The 26194-nt window shown below is 38.1% G+C and overlaps 3 protein-coding genes across 3 annotated transcripts in view; 2 read left to right on the forward strand and 1 right to left on the reverse strand.

Annotated features, from left to right (window-relative positions):
- The window catches only part of LOC136348665 (gastric triacylglycerol lipase-like), a 108161-nt gene extending 83816 nt beyond the window's left edge, over positions 1–24345 (forward strand). Inside the window, exon 12 of the mRNA XM_066299682.1 lies at positions 24251–24345. The gene's annotated coding sequence lies outside the window, so the exon portion shown is untranslated. The remainder of the gene's footprint in view (positions 1–24250) is intronic.
- Positions 1–26194, forward strand: part of LOC136348668 (somatostatin receptor type 2-like) — a 127850-nt gene that overhangs the window by 66274 nt on the left and 35382 nt on the right. The gene's annotated exons all lie outside the window — the stretch shown is intronic.
- LOC136348605 (uncharacterized) lies at positions 14784–15233 on the reverse strand. Its single transcript, XM_066299546.1, has one exon. The coding sequence runs from the start codon at positions 15231–15233 to the stop codon at positions 14784–14786; it is 450 nt and encodes a 149-aa protein (XP_066155643.1).

Below are 26194 nucleotides of genomic sequence, written 5' to 3' on the forward strand. Positions count from 1 at the left end.
AGTTCGTAACTATACCGCTAGGGGGCGTTTTTAAATACCGAACGTGTATTTTTAATATAAAATATCAATTTGTGGAACAATGTGCCACAACTTGTGTAGAAAGATTTTTTATGAATTCTTGAAACAATAGGGCGTGTCACGCTTTTAATGTCAGCTCAAAAAATGCAGCGTTCGCGACACTAACTAAACGCAAAACTACATTACATTACTTTGTTAGAAAGGTCTTTTTGCAGGCTATGACGCGGCCACTACGTCACTTCACGCTAGTTCGACACGAAAGTCGCTAGGCGGCGCTATTTGAAATCCATGGCAGTTTTTGTAAGATATTTCCGAAAATTGAATGGTGTAAACTTGGTGTTAGAGACTATTCACTTATGAAAAACAACCCACAGATCGGAGAGAAAGATATTGTAAAAATTTTCGTTAAGAACTATCTGATCTTAAGACGAGGGTATGCTGAACTAGGTTATGATTTCGGTCTGTCCCGCCGAACTAGGCTGCAAAACATTGGCATGATGTTAACTTGCTAGGCCGGCACAATTTCGTTTGAAGCATAAAATTCGGTAAACTTCAAAGGAAATGCTGCGGCTCTCGGGTATTTTGCCGGTGGTTTTTAAATCGTGGTGCAAAAGGGATGCTTTACGCATTACCCAATTAACTAATAGTGAAAAATTAAATATTGGCATTAAACTAACTTCAGCTATACGATGAAATTATGTTACACTGTGAGATACTCAAATACCTGCTCTTTCTTCACTGTTTCGCTTAAAAAACAATTGTTATTATTATTATTATAGGTGTATAGAAAGAAACTCAGCACTGGACTCGGCTGCATTAAAAAACACACCTAGACGCATCCAACTTATCCACAATTTTAAGCATGTACAGCTTAGTTATTGCTCGTTGTCATTTAGTGCATGAAGCCTGCTTAAGAGTATCATTGTTGTTCTGTTTTAAGCTGTACGAAACTGGTCCTGAAACTACAGAAATTATTAACTCCGCTTGGAGAGACAGCTTTGTTGGTGCTTCAATTGTTATCAGGTGGTTTCGTGACGAAAATTCGTGTCTTGAGGACGACCCACGTCGTAGAAAAAAGTTTCAAGACGCAGAACTTCCAACTTTACTGGGCGAAAATTCATGCGAAACTGAAAAAAACTTGCGCAACAGTTAGGAATGACTCAACAAGCAATTTCAGTTCGATTGTATATAATGGAAAAGTTTTAAGAGAAGGAAAAATAACAGAGTTGGTATCCGCGTAAACTTGCCTTTTCGGCATAAAAGAATTTTCTGTACAATTCTGCACGAAATGTTAGTGGGAGGTGAAAAGTGGATACTGTGTGACAACCCGAATAGTAGAGAAGCATCGGACGATCCAAGCTAGCCATCCGCATCAATTAGAAAACGAAATCTTCATACCAAGAAAGTTCTATTATGTGTCTAGTGGAATCGAACGGGAGTCATTCACTGCACCGTTTCAGCTGAACATTATCAAGCTCAAATGACCAAATTAAGTGAAATTCTGAAGGAAAAGGCCCATTCGTCGGCTACAGAAGCCGGAAAGTTGCAGCAAGCCCGGACCACGAATTCAACTTCTTTGTGAATTGGAAAATTCTCCAGCAACCGGCCTATTTTCCAGACTTAGCTCCTTCTGTCTTCCACTTATTCAGTTCAATGCAGTCCCATCGAGCTAACCAGCGGATGTCTTAAGTTAAAGATGTTCGATAACTATTTTGCCTCGAAACCATCAAGATTATATCGGGAGGACATTCATCATCTACCTGATAAACGGATAATAAGGGATTTAGATTACTAACATTTTTAATAGATATGTCTCCAATGAAGTTGAATTTTGCCAAAAAATGCTCATTTTCTCCTCGTACACCTATTAATCATTTGTAGGCATTCCTGCGTGTTACTGGAAGTTTGCTGGTCGTTGATGAACATTGCTGAATTCGTGCTGCTAATCATAGCGGTAGTCTAGTCCAGTTTGGAGCAACTCCTTTGGAACTGCAATAATCAACTGAAATATTTACCTGAAAGTCTTTCAGGCACTTGGAAAGCTCTAAAGAAGAGCTTTTATATGTTTCAATGTTACAGGTTTCATAACGTGACTCCCGGTCTCAAATTGACTTAAAAGATTTGACCTGGACTCAAAGAGCTGCAGGAAGAGACTCTACAGCGTCGTAACAGATCAACTATCTAGCGATGATCGCAAATATTTAACACGAATTCAAACCTGGTTGAAATCGGAAAGGCGGGGTCGGGTTAATACAATTAGTAAGCAAGTTGAAGAAGTAAAAGTTTCCTTTTATCGCTGCAATCTCCGAGTAAATTTTCAACACAATGTGGAAAGTATTGTTCTTAATTCCAACTTTTAGATGGAGATTTAAAGTTTCTTTAGCCTTGTATTAAGTATTATGGAAATGATGCATCAGTGTTGATATAGTTAATACCTACCAAATGCTTCGAAGCTGTATGAATAACACATAGAGTGCACATTTCAAATTCCGTCTTCGTGTGCAATTTGCGCTTACCTTTCATTCTTAGTCGTTTGCATAACAAACCTTATAGATTTTTGTAACTAGGTCGCACACAGAGAAATCAGGAAAGTTCTCTCGCTGAATTTTATTATATCAAAAGATGTACGGACATGTCTAACATCTTGACTACACACCTATCAAATTATAAGTATGTGACTGAATAATATGAAAATCCGAGTACGTAGGAGTATCATAATAAGCATGTCGGCAACAAAACAACCTAAAAAGCAGAAATTGGAACATGAAAGTCCTCACTCCGCACATGATCACTTAGGGACTCGATCTCTTATGAAGAAATAATTGATCTTGGGGGCCGTCATTTTACCCAGCAATTCAATAGCAGACTATCATCTGAGCCGGTAGCACCTCCGGTAGAACTGCCCCGAATATTCAAATGCTCGTTGTTTATCCACACTCTAATTCTTCTGAAGGTGGGAGATGACGTCATGCCACCTCGACCAAGACACCTCCAACCAACGATGATTACGATAGCATCACCGGTCCTGTAAACTGTTTAAAAATTTATAAATACGTTAATCGTCGAAACCGATTTGACAATAACGAAAAAATAATCTGTCCAAAGACAACCATCAAACAGTCCTCATTTGATACGCTGTAGTTCTGTGTTGCGGCTTTTAATAGAGTGGACAAATCCAGGGTCTGGCTTTTCTCATGCACACCAAGGTACCCATTTATTGTACGTGGGAGTCCCATACATTATAATAACCGTATTAAAAACCTCTAAATAGTGTAAACTGAATTCAGAAGCGTTCGAAAATTTGTTAGTGTTAAGAGAATATTCTTAACGCAACTTCAGATATAAAACAGATTTACCCAGACCCTTTCTGAAAACCTTAGTCGTTCGTCTTGCGGCCAAATTCGAATCCTCTCAGTTGCTCGATCTATCAAGCCGAAAAGTTCAGTATTTACAGGGTGATTCGTTAACGATGGGGCAATCGAAAGCTGGAAATACTGCACGTCAAATGGTGACAAATGGAGAACAAGTGCCTTATCCGAAAATTGATCGTTTCGTATATGTGGGGTATTGAAAGTTAAAATTTTAATTCGTTTTTTCGACATTATTTTTAAAATATCCCTGCCACACACTTCAAAATATGTAAATTTCCGTTTTTTGGGTGACGAATGAGTTTTGTAATTGTAATTTCCGTTAGGTTATAGAGGGCGCCGCTTAAGGCCAATTTCGCAGAATTCACAGTTAATAACTTTTCACCCTGTATCTCTAACATGAAATGTCATTTAAAATCTGAAAGAGCAAGTATTATCCCATTAATTGTGCATTCTTGTTTTAGAGAAAAATCTGACGAACGCTGTATTCACATTTAATAATATAAGAAATTATAGACGGAACATAGCCAGTGTACTTTTTCTTTTTCAATTGCAAAACGTATCTTATGCGTCACTAAAAAACATATTTTTTAGTGACGTTTTAGTGTCTAACCAAGATATTTTGAGGATACTGGCAAAAAAATGTATTGAAATTTTAGCTTTCAGCACCCTGTATACACTCAAAACTATCAACTTTCGGATCAATCAGTTTTTCTTTAACCGTCACCATGTGACGTGCAGTATCTACAGCTTTCGGTTGTCCCATTGTTATTGAATCACTCTATATAAAAGAGCATATTTAGGAAAATACGCGTAAATTTATTGACGTAGAATATGTGTTTTGCGCATGGGCCGTTTCTAAATTTTTCCTTTTTCCAACTTTTTTTATTTGGAATATTTCGTGTCAAAGTTGCTTTGTACCCCTCAGTTCTTGAACCAACAGAGTTTATTACAATTTCAATGGTCTCGCAAGGCTGTTTTCGGTGATAGAACTTTCCAAAAAATCTCATTCTTGGAATTGAAATTTAACTATGATTTTTAACGTAATTAAATACATATCCTTCGCACCTGTGTCTGTTAACGGATAAAGTCCCAAATATTTGCAAAATACGAGAATACCTACACCAAAGCTCCTTGTACAGAAAGTGATATTTTCACCATCTAATGCTTTATGGTAGGTTTGTTTCAAAGGAAGTCTCTACAAAATTTCTTGCTTGGACGAAGAAAACTTCAGAGTACCACTTTTTCCGGGTGGGACCGGATCTGGTTGCTAAAAATTTTCAGAAAATTGACTTGTAGCCAATAAGTACATGTGGTTCAAATCACGTAACTTTTCATTCATTTCACGAAATGTAAGGACTGAGAGTGTCTTACGTAAAATGACAAGTCATAAATTTAATGTGATAAAAAAGGATAAAAATACATTTAAACGTCTAAACATAACCCTATTTCTTGCACGGTTGTCGCTTAATTTGTCAATGTTTTGGTTTAATTTGGTTTAACCGTGGTGTTCTTTATTGATCAACTTCGGTGGTAAAAACTTGTCCTCTTGAGAACTAAAATAGCACTCCTGGTTATTTATTATCGGGGTTGTCATTATTATTTTTGGTATAATGCACAAGTCCTTAAACAAGTGGTGCACGGAGCTTGTAGCGTCCTTACCACGTATTAATTTTGAAAATATGTGGCCTCACTATTGGCGTGAAGCCTGTGAAGTACAGAAAGAGTTTCGTGAATTAAACCGTATACCGCGTGTCCGGGCGAAGCCCGGACATAAAAGATTAACGTGGGAAACGATTTTAATTTTTCGGCGTCTGCACGGATTGTCCAATCGAAAAACTTTAACATGGAGATACTGGTACAGGTGTGTGAGGTACATGGTACCTACGACCAGTCATTACTCCGCAATTTTACACAGCTTTGACTTAAAATGCCTCCGAATTCAAAAAATTTCACCGACACGTAAGGCGTAACAACTTTAACTGTAAATCTCCTATGTCCGGGGCTCGCTGGGACACCCGATACCCTTGTCTCTGACTGCTTTGAAAATATTCACGAAGGCCCTATTAACAAAACATCAAAATGACCACACTTTGCTTACCAACATATGTATGGAAAAATGCCATCCCCTTATTCTAATAATTCTCCTTAGGTTTATCCCAGGGGAAATGCAAATATGATTTTGGTTAAAACTCCTAGATCGTGAAATATGTTCGTTCGTGCAAAGTGCTGTTTTCACACTCTAATACACCAATAATTTTTCTTCGCGCACGAAAGTCCTTGCGTAAAGTGCCCTCATCATGCTCTAATATTAACAATAATTCCTGTTTGGGTTTCCATTGAGCAATATTGAAAGTAATTTTTTAAAAATTTTCCAGGGAAAAATGGAAAATTGCAAAATGCTAAATTTCCTGGATGGAAGAGGGTCTAGAACTGGTTTGTTTGCAGTGTTGTGAAATATACACGTCTGAGATCCAACTTTCTGCATTACTTGCACAATACATATACTATTCCTGTTCTAATCCCTTCGGCCAAAAATTTCCCGTTGTATCGGTTATAATCCCTCATTCCAAGGATATTATTCGTTCATCTTTTCAAGGAGAAACTGCGGAGCAACAAATCCCATTTCCTTTTGTTCCATGATTCTACTACATTAAATGGCCGTTCTCATGCCTGTTGTTCATGAGACGAATCTAGAAAACTGATTGAAAACTTCGTTAAGTTTCTTTGAGCATCTTCACATCTCCAATTAAATTGTTAGGAATGATCATTTGGTGTTTAGTTTAACGTTATAGAGTTTTCACTTTGGCTGCTCCTTCGTCATTTCGTCAAAGTTCCGGTAGATCTTTAAAGTTCTTTTACATGGCATAATGCGCGTTCCGCCTCTACGGCTTCAACAGCACCAAATTTCTTTGCGGATTTCAAAAATCTCCCAGTCCTCACTTCTCCGCCATTTTGGTGATTTTTTTCCGGCTCCATTTGGTGACGGTTAAAACGGCAATTTTTCATTTTGAAAAAATCGACAATGATCTCTTTTGTTGGTGGCAACGCTTGAGGCCCCTGCTGGTGAGTTCGGCTGAAATCGTCAAATAATCTTAGCAGTTTTCCTTGAAAATTTTATTGTGAGGGTGAGAAACAAGATCTACGTTAGTGAGGACAATTTGATAATGCGAAAACGTAGGAATATAATGAGAAGCATAACGGCAACGAATCGGCCTAAATTGCCGAAGCTGGAACAAGAAAGCCCTCACTCTAGAAATGGTTTTTAACCTTTTGGAGGTCGCGCTTAAATCGAGACATAGAAGGTCGCACACGGACTACTATTCCGCTATAGATTGTAGATAAGATAGAATATAGATTTCAGTCTATTTCATCTTTTTCTCTTTGGTAATTATCTCGATTCCCTAGTATATGCTGATTTGTGTGAATCACAATATCGTTGAGAATTTTATCCGAAAAAAAGTGACTAAAAATTTCTGATTCTTTTTTTACGCGTTTTAGACAAGTTTTGACACCTGGAAGATCTTTTATAAGATTTTCTTTTCGAGTCCTTCCATGTCTTGCTATTGGATGTTTTGACCAAATTGCTGTTTTGTCTTTACCAGTGAAAGTAGGCCCCTGTATTGAAATTTCTTCACCACTTTCAGAATCGGAATATTCTCGTTCGGTGCTGCTATCAATACGTTGTATTTCAACCAGATCATCCTCTTCCAAATCTTCATCGTCATCGTCAAAAGTATCTTGTGGTATGTCTTCCCACAAACACTCTTCCATAAGTTTTTTCAAATGGTTCTGTTCGTCTTCCTAAGAACACATCTAAAAAATTAATAGGCCGTAACATATAGATGTCATTTTTGAAGAAAAAAACCGACTTACCTTGTTTAGTAACACAATTTTAACTTAGTTGTATACTTTTATTAAACACAAAATTAAGGCATGGAAGGTCGTATGGGAAATTTCCGTCCGCAATGAAGAAAGTACCGAGACGAAACGCACTAAATGACGTACAAAAGCGCATGCGCCACTATTAACGCATTTTATGAGACTACTGCGCAGCGCCACATCAGCAGGTGACGCATCACGGAATTATTTTAAATATATTAATCTTGCGGAGTGAGACTCCGCGCGCGACCCCCGAAAGGTTAAGGACTTCATCTCTTACGCACAGGTAAATGACACTTGGGGCTATTGCTCTAACTTAAAAAAAAATCAACGAACTCGTCAGTTGATATAATTGAGATCCTCCAATCTGGCGTGTAATATTTACCAATTTCCAAGATGACAAGCGTTGAGGCTCGTTTTTATAGAGCGGGGACAAATCCGGGATCTGGTTTTTTTCATTCGTAACAAGGTGCCCATTTATTATACGTGGGAGTCCCATACATTATAATAACCGTATTAAAAACCTCTAAATATTTTAAACTGGATTCAAAAAGCGTTCGAAAGGTTGTTAGTGTCAAGAGAAAATTCTCCAACGCAACTTCAGATATAAAACAGACACACACTTAGATAATATTATCACGAAGGCACAACGTGCTTCCGGTAGATCGTCCAAGATTTATTTTGACTCGAAGGGAAAGAAAACCTTATGGGGATGGCATTAGTTGGAATTGGTGTACTCGACTAAGAAGTTCACCTCTTGGAGCTTATTTGACGACGATTTCGTTACGATTTAAAAAAATATGCCATTCACTATACAGGGTGTTTCCTAACTACGTGTAAAAAATTTAAAGGCGTAATCCTCGACTGATTTTGAGTCAAAAATGTCTAATAAACATATGTCCGCAAATGCCTCGTTTCCAAGATACAGGGTGTTGACTGAAAGACGTTGAAAAAGGTTTGGTGGTATTTACTAATTTGTTTATTGTTAGTTTCTTTTGCTACTTCCACTACTATAAACAAGATAGTCAGTGTTATTTTGGTGTTTTACTCTCTAAAGTGAAAGAATTTAGTTCTGTGTCCCAAAAATCAGATTATACCTCAGTTTTGAAAATTTTTCAAATGCCTAATTACACCAATCAAGAAATGGCCAATATGGTTTTTGTTTACGACCTTGCTGATGGTGAGTGTTTGGCAGCGAGGCGCATTGACATGGAAAGGTTTCCAAACCACCAAGCTCCCAACCACCAAACCTTAATGATGAGTAATTATTATGAGTAATGGTGGTCATTTTCAGCAATTCTTATGATTAATCATTAAAGCATTCCCCCAAAAAATTATCTTTTCTAAAATTCAAACACCCAAATTGAGTCATTTTGGAAATGAAATCTCTTTTTCTTGTCACATTTCAACACCCTGTATCTTGGAAACAAGGCATTTGCGGACATATGTTTATTAAAAATTTTTGACTCAAAATTAGTCGAGGATTACGCCTTTAAATTTTTTACACGTAGTTAGGAAACACCCTGTATATATGCAGCCGGATTCAGCAAATAATCTTGCCGTAAGCCTTCCTACTTAAAAATCACCCTCTCCTAAAACTGCTGGACCATGTGAAACCCCTTCGTCATAAATAATGGCTTAACTTGAATTTCCATTGAATTTAAAATAAAATGTTTCCTCTCAGGAAGTGATTTATGAACTGTCTAACAATGCACGACTTTTTTATTCCTGGGTTTACGCATCTGTTTCAAACAATCCATACTTCGGCTAGGGCGCTTTCTTGTCCCTCAGAAGAACATGCCTTAAAAGAAACTGTTACAAATCTAAAGCGGCACGAAAAGTAATTTTATATGGTATAACGCATTTCATTTTCATTATGTTGCCACGAAAGCTTGACGGTTATGAAAATACGAAACATTCATGTTTGCCTAAGTGGGAAGGATATTTTTGTGTTATGAAAACGAGGATTTGCATCAAGACAAATTTCCCCTGAAAGCCAGAAAATAGGCAACGCAATTTTCAGTGCACCTTCACTATCTTCTTCAATAGACTTTCTTCAGTAAATGAAACTCAAATCTCGAGACCGACAAAGAAGTATTATAAATGACTAAAACTCACCCGAGGTAAGTTCACCGTCATATTTGTTAAATTTGCTTCAGCTTGTAGACGGGGTTTTCAATAACTATAACCCAAATTTCGTACACAGGGCCATTTTTAAGCGAAATTTTTCCAAAATTTTTCCAAATTTTCAGAATTATCCAAAATGCTTTTATACTGCTTTTTTGACAAAATTTTGGGAAGTACCCACACCGAAAATCAATGGTGGAGAAGGTCTCTTTGGAGCATTAAACTTTTTTAATTTCTATTTTTGGGGACCCTTTATGTGTCCGAGTTTGCGCGTCATGATATTCGTGCAGGGTGTCCCACATTCGACTGTCAACGTGAGGACTCGGAGACTGTAGGAGGTGCAGAGTCGGTTAAATGGAGGCAAAGTTTTGTTTTTATAGAAGAAGTAATTTGCCTTTTAAATATTTTTAACATTCCGAATACTTCCGGCGATATCCTGAACAAAAAAACGATGAGTACTGTTTTATTTGTATTTTTTGTGCCTTAAATTGCATAGAAACGTGAAAATAGGGAAGGCTTTCTTAAGGCACCTTCTTCCCGCGTTACGACATGAAGACAGTTTTCCAGAGACACGGCGTTTTGGTTTTTCAACACCATCATCAACTTTTTTTTTAACAGGGGCTTGACCTTTTTTCGCTAATTAGGCTAGTCATCGGCAATCAAAAAACAGCCATGTCTCACGCCTGCCGATTTGCGACGTCTAGGTCAGAAAATAAACAATACCTCAACATTTTCATGTTCTGCATTAGTGCACCCCACTTGCTCCACCTTCGTGGTAGAAATTGAAAATGCCTACGTCAAAGTGAATAGTTCAACAAATGTCAGACATCAATCAATGACAGGCATAGATGCGTTGCGATCAGCGTCGCAGGTGCGTTCTATGTGTCTGTTTTGAAAAATATTTCATTAACGAAAAATCATGCACTGGTAGTTAACGTGTTAATACTCGTCGCTGGAAAATGGAATTTTCTAACAGAGAAAAACGTGATATGCTGCAGATCTGCAGCTCTTTAATGGTAAGTAATATTGCCGTTCAGTAATATTTTGAAGAATACGCAGAATATTCGGAACCACACAGAAGCCATTCGAGATTACTTACATAGCTAAAACTTGCAAACTTGTGGTAGGTTTAACCAGCCAAGAAAACGTTATGAGTCCTACGTGGAGGCGGACCAAGAAGCGGATATTATCAATGCAGTGACCACACCAATTTTCTTATATATAGTATTTTGCACACTAGTTGAAGAAATAACCAATACTATGTACTTAACTTTTTACAGCTTTACGTTTGTCTAAGGTTCATAACAATCCTCGATTGGAAAACAAATTGATGGCGATCTCGAAAAACCGAAACGTCGCATCTTCGAAAAACTATTTTCACGTCGCAGCGCGGGAAATATTACCTTAAGAAAACGTTATCCGTTTCCATGTTTCCATGTAATTTCATGCAGAAGAAATAGCAATTATCAGTTTCTTGCGGATATTCCAACCAAGACATTTTAAAGAATTAAAGAGATGAAGAACTTCTCTCGCAAAGACACAACTTTGCCTCCATTTAACCGACTCTCTATCTCCTAGGGTTCCCGAAGTTCCCGTATTGAGGGTCGAATGTAGAAAACCCTGTACGTACTCTCCGCAGTTTTCTCTCTCAACCAGTAAAGGCACAATTTTCAGTATTTATGACCCACATTAGTGGATTACGTTGTAATTCGTGAGTACATAAAATCTATTATTGGCGTAAACATTTTCCAAACTTTCGTTTCATTCCAAGTTCTTTTAAATAGCATTTTCCATCTCCTCAAATGTAGTTCGCTCACTCTCCGGTTTTGAACTAATCAAGAATATTTAAAATTTTATTACTTTTTAATGGAGTTTTTCAAATTTCTCACGCCGGAACTCAGTGACGGAGAGGGTGTGTTTTGAATTTCGCGATTAAAAAAAAAAACCTACCAAAACTCTCTCGCAAGTAGATCCCAACTGAAGCAATGTTATGAAATACGTCTGACAATCAACTTTCTCTACTACTTGCACAATACTTATACTAGTTTCGGTCTAATCCTTTCGGCCCGAAATTTCCCGTTGTATCAGTTATAATCCCGAATGTATTAAAGGATATTATTCCTTCATCTTTCCAGAGGAGAAGTTGCGGGAGAAACAATTTCCAATTCCTTTTGCTCTATCGTTCTACTACATTAAACTGCAGTTCACATAACTAATCTTCACAGGACGAATTTAGAAAATTGATTGAAAACTTCGGTAAGGTTTCCCCGTGTTGTTAATGCTCTGATAGGTTTTTTGCACGGTAAATTGTTCGTCAGTTCTCCGCTGCTTCGTTAATACCTGGAATATTTTACTGATTTTTAGAATCTCTTACCATTCACTTATTCACGATTTTTCCGATTTTTTAATTGCACTGTTTTTTCCGTACAATTCACTTTATGTTTTTATCGCTTCACCCTCATTTTAGCACTCCTAAGGCACTGATTTTCTACCTTCAAGAGTTTAAGCATGGATTTTTGCAACTTTTGGAATTTTTATGTTTAACATCTCGTATCCATTGTTCTCCGATTGAAGCTGGTTTGAGAGGGCCGTCAAACGAATCATTTCGCCAAATTTTAGGCGGTACACGAAAATATTGATCAATTTAGCTAAAATCATCCAAACATCTGCACAAAATCCCTTAGAAATTTTCTTTAGTGTAATAACCTAGTGTTGGTGCAAGGAAAATACACTGACTTTCAAAAAAACCGCAACACCAAGAAGAACGCATTGTATGTATTTGAAATTTTGGTATGATTTTAGACTTGAAAAGAGAAAAAAATGATAAAAATTTCAAGTTCGTATTTTAATGCGATATTAAGTTTTTCTTTACTTTTTTATCTGTGACGATCGTTCTTTTTGCAAATTTTTTTACAGGCGGATAACGACAAAGGTACTATTGTTAGTACCATATTGAATGTGTGGTAGTGCAAAATGCCTCGTGTACGCCAAAATTCAGTTAACTTCCTTTGAAAGGGAAAGAATTGTTGGTATGCATGAAGCAGGTTTACCTTTCCGCGAAATTGCACGCAGATTGGATCGAAACGCATCAACAGCGCTAAGAGCTTGGAGAGATTGGTCTAACGAGGGGTCAGTAAATCGTCATCGTGGTAGTCCAATCCAAGGATGACGAACCGACGCAAAGACCGGCGACTTCGTCGTTCAGCGACAGGCGCCCCGTTTGAACCAATTCCGTCTCTTGGTGCTAACTGGGCAGCCACCCTAAATCGAAGGGTCTCCCTTAGTACCATGTATCGCAGAATTCGAAGTTTTGGACTGAATTCGTATCGTCCTATGCGACGGCTTCCATTATCACGGAACCACAGGGTGGCCCGACTGGAGTGGTGTCGTCTGAGAGTGCAATGGGTGGATGAGTGGAGAAGAATCGTGTTCAGTGATGAGAGCCGATTTTGTTTATGGCGATCTGATGGACGGTTACGTGTTAGAAGGCGCAGAGGAGAGCGATTAAATTTGGACTTTTCGGAAAGGCGTCATTCAGGTTTAACATCAGGTGTCATGGTTTGGGGTGCCATCCAGTATGGTAGTCGGTCTCCTCTTGTTTTCATTTATGATAGATTAAATGCTCAGAGGTACATTAATAGTGTCTTAGAACCGGTTCTTGTACCATACATGCACGACCATCCTGCAAGCACATTTCAACGGGATAACGCGCGACCACATGTAGCCAACGATACTTTGAGGTATGTGGAAGCTGAAAATTTGGATACTTTGCCTTGGCCAGCTCGGTCTCCAGATTTGTCCCCTATAGAGCATGTATAGGATATAATGGGTCGGAGACTTCAACGTTTAGCTCGCCCTCCAGAGACCATAGATGAACTCCGCGAGCAGGTGCAGATTGCCTGGGGTACAATACCACAGGAAGATGTTGACAATTTAATTTTAAGCACGCCACGTCGCTCACAGGAATATAGTCATTTGAGAGGAGATACCACCCATTATTAAATTATTATTAAATTTTTTCACTTATTCACGATAATTTTCTTTTGATGTTTTGATCGTTTTTATCCATTACCCGACCCAACGTGATGACAGAATTTCAAACGTGTACGATGCGTTCTTCTTGGTGTTGCGGTTTTCTTGAAAGTCAGTGTACGAGACAAGCACCCCATTTTGACCATGACGAAAACGGGGAGAAGTAATGAAACTAGTTAAAAATTGATGTGGACAGATGACAAAAAGTGTGTCCTTCAATTATCTATTGAAATTTAAATTTATGAAACGTGGAAAGGAACTCCCGAAAAGGATTTCGGGGAAATTCACAAAAGACCCGAAACTATAAAAGATTTCTGCCGGCAAGAGAAATTTCAGATTTTCAGAGAGTAAACGTACACTAGGGGAAAGATAGGTGAATTAACGTCAGCACAGCGAAAGGGGGAAAAGTATCCTTTCCACACTCCGCGGGCTAAATCCCTATAGCAACACCGTTACGTCGGATATTTCTCCCCTTAGCATCATGTTTTAATATAGCAGAAAACATAAACATATCTCTATATAAAAAAATCTACATGCGGAAGGAGCAATAATCATAATAATCGTTGTCTGTTTCATACCGGCAACATAACAGCAAAAAGGATACGTACGTTAAAACTGCGAATCGCGAATGTTAACATAAAAATAAACTTTCATCTTATGACACAAATGGAAAAATCCCTTTGCTGCTACACCGACACATATAAATAAATATGTATGGTAGCTTGCCATAAAGGAGAGGCAAACGTCGGAAGGTATTATCCCACCTCTGTGGTTTTGTTTATGGCCATTCTGACATGAGATCGGACGTTTTTACCGCGAACTTGGAAATAAAATTTTCGGAACTAAAGTGAATCAAACGACTGAATTATTTGTTCGTTTTTGACCATAAAACTAGCTCACCCTGGCGAAAACTGCAAAATAGCGTGGTGGTTTTCAATTAAAAAAAAAAAAAAAAAAAAAAAAAAAATCCGAAAATTCGACGTCTCAAGACGGACGTTCCCTCATGAGCGTTAAAAAATATCCAAGAAGCACCGCATTATACCAAAACCAATGGCAACAGTGGCGCTACCAGGAGGGCGTTAACGGCACGCACCAAGTTAAATTACTTCGGCAGTTGCATTGACCGCTTCCAGATTTTGGGTCGACCCTTTTTTTTTGTAGAGGAGGAAAACCTTCCAAAGGTACCCGATCTGGTGGTCTTGCGACCGGGTTATGTGGGATTCGCCCCTCCCCGCCAGAGAGGAGAGACGCCTACCCACTAAAAAACTCCCCTTTCTTCGTCGGGATACCGCCGCAGGAGCATTCCTTCAGATGGTGGACGAGGTGATGTGCTTCCGTTTGGACTGCCGACTCTTGTTAAATTGCTTCGTCAGCGCGGTCACGTAGGTTCCTCCTGTAGAGGCACTTTTCCCTCAATATAGATTCCAACATACACGTGACAGCGTTCCACGTGTCACTATTTCTCATCAGCAGCATCGCCACCTTCTCCTTCGTTATGCCTACCCCGCACGCGGCCTCAGCCCTCCTCCTGTGTTCCGCGAACTCGGTACACTCGAACACAGTGTGCTCCGGAATGTCCCGGGCATCGCAGTACCACCATATGTCCGAATTAGCCTTGCCTATACGTTTCGGGTACGTCCCGAATGACCCGTGTCCGCACACGGCCTGCGTCACGTAGAAATTTAAGTTACCGAAACCGCGTTCGCACCACTTCCCTATGTCTTTCACAAATATCTTTACGTACCCATCGTACTCATCGAGTCTTACCTGCCACGCCCTTGCGTCGACCCATTGATCCAATCTCATCGTAATTGTTTAAATGGGACTTTTTCCTCCTCTAATTTCCATAATTGTTTGACAATACTGAGGTCAATTGTATGTGAAGACTTGTCGAACAAACGTTTGAAACGATCCGAATGCTCGGCATTTAATATCGTTGGACCATGCACAACAGGTCCTGCGAAGCTTCCGAAGGGAAAGTGGAGGTGACAGAAGGTTGAGGAAGGTAATTTGCCAAACGACTACAAAAAAATCTCATTTAGAAAACGTCTAGTAGACGGAGATATCTGCGATCTAATGAAACAATCTGAAGTAAATTCGAACAATCCCTTCGAGAAAGGGAAAAAAACGTTAGTGAACGCAAGAGCTCTCTCGGGTCTCAATAATTTTTCCTCATTAAAAATTTTACTGTTGAAATTCTTGTAATAAATCTTAGATTCCCAACAAGTGCGGAAAGCAACCCTTTCCCGCGCACAATTGCCGTTGCAGGAACGAATGCGAAGCGGGTTTTAAATGCCATTGAAGATTTGTCTGCGGTTTCGCCGACATAGTAAGACCTCTTGATCCACTGTCGGGAAATGAAAAGTCTTTTAGATGAATTTAAAAATTGTTTTTGAAGCTCCAGAAAGGGCTTCGTGTGGTACAGGACCATTTCGGCAAATAACGAGAAACGTACCCCATTCGTATTCAAGAAACCTCAATTGTGGCCAAGCACTCCTCGTTCCCACTGCAAATTCGATGTTCCCGTTGAGCTTCATTCTGACCACAATTGGAGCTTCGAATAAGAGGTGTTCGGGAGAGATTGTCCAATCGAAAGGTAAGGCCGAGAGGTTCGGCGGGATCTTCCAAAATCATCTCCGAGGTAGAAAATGGGCGTTTTTAAAACGTAAATCGTGCAGTTTGTATTCCGGATAAAGAAGGAAAATACACTGCCTGCCAAAAGTTCGAGACCACTTATAGAAACGTTAAGTTATTTACAAACATATTAAATTTCCGAGCTATAAACAAATTTCTGCGCCATCTACAATTTTTTTATTTTCTTCAGAACGCATAAACAATCAGTCGCCTGCAGATTTTTTAAGATAAGAGAATTACTTCGTTTTCCTCTACCTAAATTTTTCACTAGTGCCGATTGAGCGCCAGAAAGGTACAGTCGTTTGTTCATAGTTATTACGTCCTCAATAAATATTATTTTGCCGTTTGTTGCATTGGCTAAACAGTGCGTTTGTTTAAGTAATCTGAAATGAGATTTGGTATTAATTAACTTTTGTGTTTGTGCGTTATGGCCTTTCTTTGACTAACAATCGCAGTTGGTTTCAACTTGTGGCTTTCACAGCGATGAATTTTTAAAAATGGGGAAAGTGCACGAAATTAACACTGATTAAAACACTACATTAAAAGAATGATCGAAGATGGATAGGTGGAGGAAATGATGCTCCGGTACCATGGCCACCGCGCTCACCGGATTTAACTCCGATGGATTATTTTTTATGGGGGACTCTAAAGTCCATGGTATACTTCACGGCCATAAATAGCGAAGAGGAACTATGGGGACGAATTCAAAATGCAGTAAACATTTTAAAGAACGACGAAGAACTGACGAATAGAGTACATTTTAATTTCTTGCGTCGGATTAATCTTTGTATGCAAGTCAATGGTGGTCACTTCGAACATCTACTGAAAATATAATTTTTTCGTGTTTATGTTTGGTATCTACGTTTTCAAGTAATTTGTAACGTATTTTTAAGTTTTGATTTCTTTCGATCCAACTGAAAGAATAGATACATATGTAGTTCATTAAAATTATTGTTCAAGACATGCGGCGAACTTTAAGCTTCAAATATCTCAAGAAGGAAGCCTCGTAGAGATTATTAACAAGAGATCTTTTTTCCTTAAAAAATGTAGGAAAACACAAGTTTAGTCATAAATAAATTTTACACCGGGTGATGTGTTCGTTTGTCGACAAGATAATAATCCCAAACACAGTTCGAAATTATGCAGAAGCTATTTGGAACAAAAGGAAGGAGTGTTGAAAAATATGGTTTGGCCACCTCAGAGTCCAGATCTTAATCCTATCGAGCTTTTGTGGGAGGAGCTAGATAGAAGGGTTGGGGAACGATGTCGTTCATCGCGTGAAGACATGTGGAGAGCCTTACAGCAAAGCTGGAACGATATTTCACAAGAGACCATTGATAAATTAATTGCTCGGATGCCTAGACTTGTCAAAAAAGTAGTCAAATGTAAAGGAAGATTTTTTGATGAAAAATCAGTTTGAATAAAATTTGTGAATTTGTTTTTACTTTTTAAAATTTAATGTTTACGTTTACCTCCTAAATTTGTTAGACTTTATAATACATGTTAACTTAACTTTATGCTTCATATAACCCTGAAATGTTTAGTTGTTCTTGATTTTCCATTTCAATCAGGGTGGTCTTAAACTTTTGGCCGGCAGTGTAAATATTGAATGTAAATTCGTGGAATTTGTCAATAAGCGTAAGTACCCTTACAAAAATATCCGGGAAGCCATACGAAAATATTTGTTCTGTATTCCTACAATAACATGCGAATTCAAACAAAACTCCTATAGATCTTAATCCTTGAAAAACTCCCTCAAATTAAACTAGGGGCAATTTGTCGGTCCTCAAATAGTGCGTAGGCTTAAAGAGCTCGGAAATTAGTTTACTTAGGAATTTCGTTGGGCCGAACTGTGTCGAAGGGAAGGGCGCATTTTAAGACATTATTTCTTCACGTGCCCTGTAACTCAAATTACGTCATACTTAATACGCTTTTTTGCATTAAGTAAAAAGAATCAGGTATTCGTTTTACTGGGCGAGAAAGTACCTAATTTCCCATCGCTTGAACTGATAGTCCTTATTAAATTCTCAGTTTCGATCTTCGGAAGCTCACATCCACAATTTCGAGGACAGATTTGACTTAAAGGCATGTGAAGTTAATCCTTTTAACGAATTAATCTGCACAATTAAACTTCTGAGATCTCTTTCAGTTTTCGACACGATCGAACATTTTAATACCCGCTTACTTGTGTTTGATTATTTCGAAAGCAATTAATTAAGAATTGAACCTTTGGGAAACGAAATCGGGTGTCGAATCCGGGGCCCATGGTAAGATCCAACATTTTTAAATGAAAAAGGAGTCACTCTAATGATCTATGCTCAAGGATTTTCTGAGGGATGAAGGGCGTGAAGAAACAAGGAAACACTGAACGTGTCCCCGGACCAGGTTGATTTTGACTCACAATTCGAAAATCTACAGTTTACTACTTAAAATCAGTTCATGATGAAATAGCAGCAAGTCCTGGAAAAATATTTTTCCGCGCATTGCGCGCGAGTGGAAAGTGAGACGCGTTACCTGGCCGAAATCACTCGCCTCCCCTGCGACTCGGTCGCAAAATTTTTCCGCATTTATAACAAACTTTTCACCATCAACGTAAAAATTTCATGAGTACTTAACGCGTTTCATTGAACGTAAATCATTGACTTTTCTTTTTCGCCGCGCTTTAAGTGAAACTTTAAATGAACCCCGCAACAGGAGGAACATTAGCAGGAGATCCTGTTAAAGTATCCCTTAGAGGTTGCACCTTGACCCCTCTGACGTTTTTCCGAGCTTCCTCTGTACTTTTCTGGTTTCAAAAACATCCGTTTAGAGTTGTGCGAACCTGTACCAGGTCTACCAGTATGAAATGAGCGCTATTTTGTGAAAAAAAAACACAAATTTTAACAAGGAAAGAAAAAAATATATATTCGCAATTTTGACCGTTGCTTTCTACACATTCCGACCACCTTTCTGGCAATTTATGATACCACGCCCATAGAAATATGCCTCTGGCATCAAACCAGACACCCAATTTTCTACTTCTTCGTAGGAATCGAAGCGCTGCTCAGCCAATGTCCCATCATTGAAAACAAATGGTAGTCCGTAGGAGTTAAGTCTGGCGAATACGGCGGATGGGGTAGCAACTCCCAGCCAAGCGTTTTGATGGTATCCTGAACGGGTGTGCAGGTGCGTTGTCACGGAGCAAAATCACCTCCCCGAGTCTTCTGGCCCGTTCTGATCGTTTCTCGATCAGTGCATCGTTTAAATTGATCAATTGTTGTCGGTAGCGAACGGTTTCACCAGATTTTAAAAGCTCGTGGTGCAGCACACCGTTCTGATCACACCGAACACGCAGCATTCTCGTCGAATCGATCGGGTTTTGCAGTCGATGTTGATGGTTGTCCCGAATCAACCCGTGATTTTTTCCGTTTAGGATTTGGAAAATAAATCCATTTTTCATCTCCAGTAACAATTCGATGAAAAACTGATTTTCTTTCGCGCTTTTGAAGCAAAATTTCACAGGTGTTTTTCCGCTTCTCCATCTGTCTCTCATTCACCAATTTTCCACACTTTTGGATCGTTCCCACAGCTCTTAAACGATCAGAAATTGTTCGTTGTGCAACAGTTAACGTTTCTGCCATTTGCTTTTGACCTAAAGCGTCATCTTCATCCAATATCGATTGCAGTTCGACGTCTTCGAACTTTTTTGGTTCTTCATTTTCGTTCTTCATTTTGCATATCAAAATCATAATTTCTGAATCGTTGAAGCCATCTTTTGCACGTTGCTTCTAATCAAGCATAATCACCAAATGCCTCGACAAGCATTCGACGCGACTCTGCAGCACTTTTCTTCAAATAAAAGCAAAAAATTAATGCTTTCCGCAAATCATCATTTCGCGGGACAAAATTCGGCATTTTTGGCACAATGAAATAATATCTTGTTATTTGTTCATGGACTTGATCTGTACTAAATATGTTTGTCAGTTTGCACACCAACCGGGCAAACGCAAAAAAAGGTTTGTTTACAACAAATGCCCTGTATCGAGACATTTACATCCTGACAGTCACTGCATACCGGTATACCTGGTAGTTTCAGTCGTTTCCTTGGCAGATGCAAGTCCTAACACCCCAGGAATGGAGTTGGGGGGAAGTAATGTCCACTTTATATTTCTGTATTGACTGCCTGATTTGGGGCTAGACATGATAGTTCTGGGACATCGTTTTACACTGCGAGGGGGGGCATAATTGGAGAAAATGATGAAAGCTAAAGTTCGAACATTTGAATGAAATTTTTATCAAAGACAACCTGACGATGTAAGGTCCAGAAAAGGGATTGGTTAAAAGTAAAATTACTACCCCTCAATGCCACTACAGTATTTCCTAGCAGAAACTAGTTTTTTTTATTAACCGGAATGTTGCTTTTTAGGGCGGTAATATTTCATTAAAATTTACCTTCTCTTGGAAATTTTATTCCTAACAGCGAGACCGGTATGTTTGTCATTCGTACGATTACTAAACTGATAATATTTATTAACGCTCGGTACAATCTGTTATTGTCACGTATCATGCTTTACATATCTTGTATACTGACCCAGGGTCAAACAGGTCTGCCTCGCCAACACCTTTCCTGTTCGATGTACACGCAGGTATTACGCCGGGTCAAGTATTACAAGTTCTGTTTTCGTCATTTGGTTTGAATACGATGTGCCTTTTTGGGGATGTCTTCGGTTACTTGGTTCACGTACACAACCCTTAGGGGTTGCTCCGCGGCTGTTTGACGTCTTTCTTCCATTAACTTTATCGTTATTTTTAATACGTTGTAGCCATGCAAACAAACAGTTCCGCCAGAACTGCAAACATGGCATCGCCCGTATTCGCGTCTCTTTAAAAGCCAAACTGGAAAGTGTTAATGTTGGTCTCCGTAAGCCTTTGGAATGACCTTATTTTGCGTCCATACGACTTTTAGCACATATACGGGGTGTTTCTTAATGGATGGTAAAAGTGAGATGGGTGAATCACGAGCTTATTTCAAGATTAAAACTTCATATAAAGGCCCGTCCTAAATTGCATCCTTTTCATTCATGATAGTGTTCAAGTTTCTATTTTTTTTATTTTTTTTTATTTTTAAAATTTTTATAATTTTTTTTATTTTTAAAATTTTTATAATTTTTATATATTTTTTAATTTTTATAATTTTTTTAATTTTTATAATTTTTTTTATTTTTATAATTTTTTTCATTTTTATAATTTTTTTCATTTTTAAAATAATTTTTTTTTTTTTAATTTTCATTAATTTCATTCATTTTATAAAGACAATTAACTCAAAATTCGCAGTAGCGACATTTCGGCATTGCGATCGAACTAAAATGACAATTACTTCAAATTCTCTACGGGGCGTTGCTCTTATCGTGATCGCTCCCAATATTTTATAACAAAGCTTTTGTTTACGTTTTTCGATTTTATTCGTGAACTCAATTTGATCCCTTATGTGTCTATTAACTTTTTCGCCTCTTTAGTTTTTTTTTACTGGGAGCAATAGTTTTAGAGATATTTTAAAGATATTTTCAAACTTAAGAAATCGTTTTGATGTTGATTGAAATTTGAGGAGATTACACTTCGATTTTGTCATGGCTCATTCTGACACCTTTCGAAAAATGTTATAAAATTATTATAATTATAGAATTCTGAACGAAAGAATATTTTGTGGTGCAAAACCAACCTAACAAATAGTAAATTCCTGGAAAGCTTCTTCTAAAAATATCACCTGCCCAAATTTGAAACGAACAGTTTTTAGGTGGTGTAAAGAATCCCCATTAAAATGATATAATACCATTTTTAAAGTAAAAGTGAGGACTTTCGGCGTTCCATCTTTCAAAGCTCTAACGAGCACCCCGTAGTTTTAATAAGGGATGATTATTCCAGAATGGTTGTAAGAACACGTGAATTACTTTTACATTTCGATGTACACAGGTTTTTTCCATTTTATCAGAGGGCTTATACAATCGGGAAAATCTTTTGAGATGGAACAGGCTTTTATACGTTCACTCATTCCAAGTTATTGTAGAACATCTCGTTAATCCTATAGATTTCTCTATAGAATTCAATTGAGTTATACCTTTTTTCTAATTTATTTCGGTCCTTAACCAGATAAAGTTTTAACAACTTTGCTCGGAGGTTTACGTGTGCTCCAATGAGCCATTGCACACGAATATTCCATTCGTTTCTGTCTCTTTCAGAAACGCTTTTACAAAATAGAAATGAAGGACGTTGTCGCAAACAGAAAACTTCCCACTATGCAGATGAAGAGGAAAATGGTAGCGCCCTCATACCGGGTGTCCGGGCAAATTCCGGACATGGGCGATTAACATGGTAAAACGATTATTGATTTCTTTGGTCCTGCACGAACCAAATCAATTGAAAAACTTTTACATGGAGGCCATGGAGTTGAAGACCGGCCATCGTTCCGCAATTTCTTCGACCTTCTCATCAGAACTGTTTTAGTTGAAAACGACTTCAAATTAAAAAAAAATTCAATGTCCCGCGTAACCGTTCGATAATATGATTATTGATGTTGATGTGCAATTGTTTTTTATTACATGATGATAAAATATAAATTAATTGAATATTCACAATTCACTTTTTAATAAAAAAATATTTTTATTAAAAAAAAAAAAAAAAAAATTTAAAAAAAATATATTTTTTTTACATTTTTTCAAAATTGTCGTAACAGGAAAAGCATATCCTGCATTAAATTTAAAATTTTCCGCGAAGATTCTGACTAATGAGTTAGATGAAAAAAATATAGGTTATGTCTCTGTGCTATTTTCATAAGTTAACACCGAACTCGCTTATTTACTGTGGAGACATCAAAGCAGATCTCATGATAATTACGCCCAAGTTTTCCATTGACTTTTCACTGAATTAACTTGTAAATTAGTCAAAAAATTGCTTAGAACTCGACGAAAAAAGTAAAATCATTTGACATGGAGCTTTAACGCTTATGTCGTTGACGATTTCGCGTTTGTTTAATTCTGACCAATCGTGACCACGAACTGTTACGCAAGACGTCCGAATTTTTGAAATTTTGAGCCGTTTTTAGCTACAACGACTCTAATTAGAAGTTTAAAAAGCTCGTGAAATGACAGCCGGTCTCGAGTATCATGACCTCCGTGTAGAACCAAATTTCGATGTTAATCTCCTACGTCCAGAGTTCACTCGGACACTCGGTGTCATACGTTTCAGACCTAGTCCGTATTCAATGGCAAGAACCCTTGGATAAAAGGTTAAACTACTCCGTACGGTTACAGGCGTCTTGACAACATCGATTACACCCGGGACGTCCGGATGGTAATTCCGATGGTGCACTCAGCTGCAAATCTAACATCAGTTTTTTTAGTTTAAATACAGTTGATTGACCAGATTTGTCACATACTTTTTTACATTAAACCCAGTTTACAGTTAAACTAACGCCGGGTATTGCGCCATTGGTGCCGTACCTCCTGCCGTTGGTGGAAAAGTGCATAAACTGTAATAGATCAAGAAAGTGTTTGGATTCAAAAATGCTACGATTATTCTCTCCTTTCATTTGCACGAAACTTAATTGCCCTCGTGATTGGTAAACTTGTTTCATTTGCTGATGCAGCGGCCCTTCATATTTAAACACATCTGCAGTTTATTGCGATGTCCAACAATAAATTGGATATAAACTACTTTACATTTACTACTTCCCATGATTCTAAAACGCCTGCCACTAATTGAATTTCGGTACGAGGCGCTTTTCACTTGACCTCAATTTTCTTTGGAGTCCACGTTTCCCGCTAAACTTAATCCAGGGCAAAAAAAATCATATTATCCGAAATTAGCCAAAGGCAACATAGTAAACGACAACAAATCATTGCGTCACGGGAGTATTAATGGCGGCGGGTGAGTGACGCAAAGATTCATTGATTCGACTATATGCACCAATGTGCAGCTAGGCTGTACGGTTTAGTGCGAGCAGCATACAAATTGTATTATTTTGAGTCAAGAATTATATCAATTTGAGGGTGCAAAAGATTCCTTGAAACACTCACCAAGAGTCAGGAGAAACCTGTGCGATTCGTCAGGTCGGGATCAGCCGTCTTTACTCAGTGATATCTTCCATTCAAAGACGAAAAAACTCTTCCTTGACCCTCTCATTTGTCTCACGTGCAGTATTAATATCGTTTCAGATGCCACTTCCCATGATGTTCATTAGAGCAGAACTAGGGAAGCCCACGAATTTTTGGACTTCAAAGCGACAGTAGTTTGCAAAATTCCCATTTCCGTAAGTAATTTGCAGCATTATTGTAATTAATTATTTTTTTCATCTAAAAGCAGGTTTGTAGTGAAACTTTACAGTTCGCTTCGAAATCCTATTTGAACATAATTTAAAGTGCTTATATCTCAGATGAATTTTGTTCAGCCACCCTGTGTATTAGAATACATGGTGTCCCATTTATTTTCTGCAGTTAAGTGCGTCTAATTAGACTTCTTTTGCCGATTTTATGATTAGCTCTGCTATAAACCAAATTTGTCCTCTTAAGCAATATACAGAATGTTTCATAGACACATCGTCAGACTTGCAGCTGACGTACAGCGCATGAAAACAAATGTTTAGGTCTAAAAATTTAGGTCCGAAATCGATTCTTGTTCCAAGATACGGGGTGTTTAATTTATTTTATTTTTTTTTTTTTTTAAATTCATATTTCGAAAACGATTTGGGACAGAGACATGAAGGGGGATGCCCTACTGCGGGACAACCTGATACCGAAACATAATAAACCGAAAACACCCTGTATACTTAACTTAATGCGGACCACAACATAAGTGACCTGAAATGATATCTCACCCAGCCGAAATTCCAATAAGTGCAAATTTCCCTGTGTTAATTTGTCTCTGTCGAAATGGGTTAGTCTTCTCCGAACGTTCAATATAGTAATAAAAGGCCTGCTTTTATGAAACCATTCTTCATAGCGTCTGATTTATTACTTATATGACCTCTCCTCGGATATAATGCTTTACGTTTGGTGAAACTTAGCATTTTGGAAACTACATCCCACGTAAGAAACGGGTCTGCCACAACGTAATATCTACCTTCCTTCTGTAAAGGTGGATTGATGTTAATTACGAAGGAAAGAGTCATAAAAACCGAGAATATCTAGAAGCTGAACTGACCCATTTCCACTATCTTCTGGCATAAGTTTGCGAATTACCATTTCAAAGTCCGCATGTGTTCGCAGGAAAATCGTAGAAATTTCAGATCAATTCATCAGAAAACCGATTAATTATTCATTCGATAACTTTGCCGATAATCAATTGCAAGTTCTCTAAAACGATAATGGTAAAAACTTATTTGATCGAGTTGAACGTTTCACAATTTACGACGAAATATTACTTCTGAGCTGTTGGTGTGAAGTGCCAAGTCCCGATTTAACCCCGTTTGATTTTTTTCTCGGTGGTTACATCAAGTCCTTGCTGTGCGAAATTCCTGCAACCACCCAAGAGCTACTGTTAGGGAGGGTGATCTGTCTTTTCGTGCAGCAAAATTGCAATTCGTGCAACATGCTACGAGGGTGCGCCGTTCCATGGTTGGACGGACAAATTTATGTAAAGAGGGTAGAGGTCGCCATTTTGAACCGTTATTTTAAATTTATCATTTTTGCATTTCCGTGATAAAAAAATTACTAAAATGTCGATGTTTTCTAGTCGCGACGGGAAAGCACTCGATTTTTGGACAAAAATTGCTCTATGGGACTAGGCGTTTGTTTGCAACAAATTTCCACCGCAACGTCCTATCTATCCTCCTCAAATTTGGCAGCGCCTTTTTAAAACACCCAGTAGAAAATCCCGCAATATTTAGCAGTTCGATAACGAAACGTATAATGGTCTATGTTTTTACGAGCTTTTGAACGTATACCGGGTGGCCCATTTAATTTGGGACAAGGAAGTATCTGGAAACCATTAATTTTAAAGAGAAGAGTTTTAAATGAAAATTACTCGACATCGAAGGAGAAATAGTATGCCGAAATTGCCACTAACTTATACATGACGTCATCAAGGTCAATTTTGTTCTTTCAAGTGGAAACCTATACTTTTCATTGATGGACATTAGACACTATTTAAAAATAAGCAAC

The sequence above is a fragment of the Euwallacea fornicatus genome, chromosome 34 (assembly GCF_040115645.1).
Source record: "Euwallacea fornicatus isolate EFF26 chromosome 34, ASM4011564v1, whole genome shotgun sequence".
In the NCBI taxonomy this organism is placed as follows: Eukaryota; Metazoa; Arthropoda; class Insecta; order Coleoptera; family Curculionidae; genus Euwallacea; species Euwallacea fornicatus.

Coding starts and splice junctions, on each gene's coding strand:
- LOC136348605 (XM_066299546.1), bottom strand. CDS start 15,233: ATGAGATTGGATCAATGGGTCGACGCAAGGGCGTGGCAGGTAAGACTC.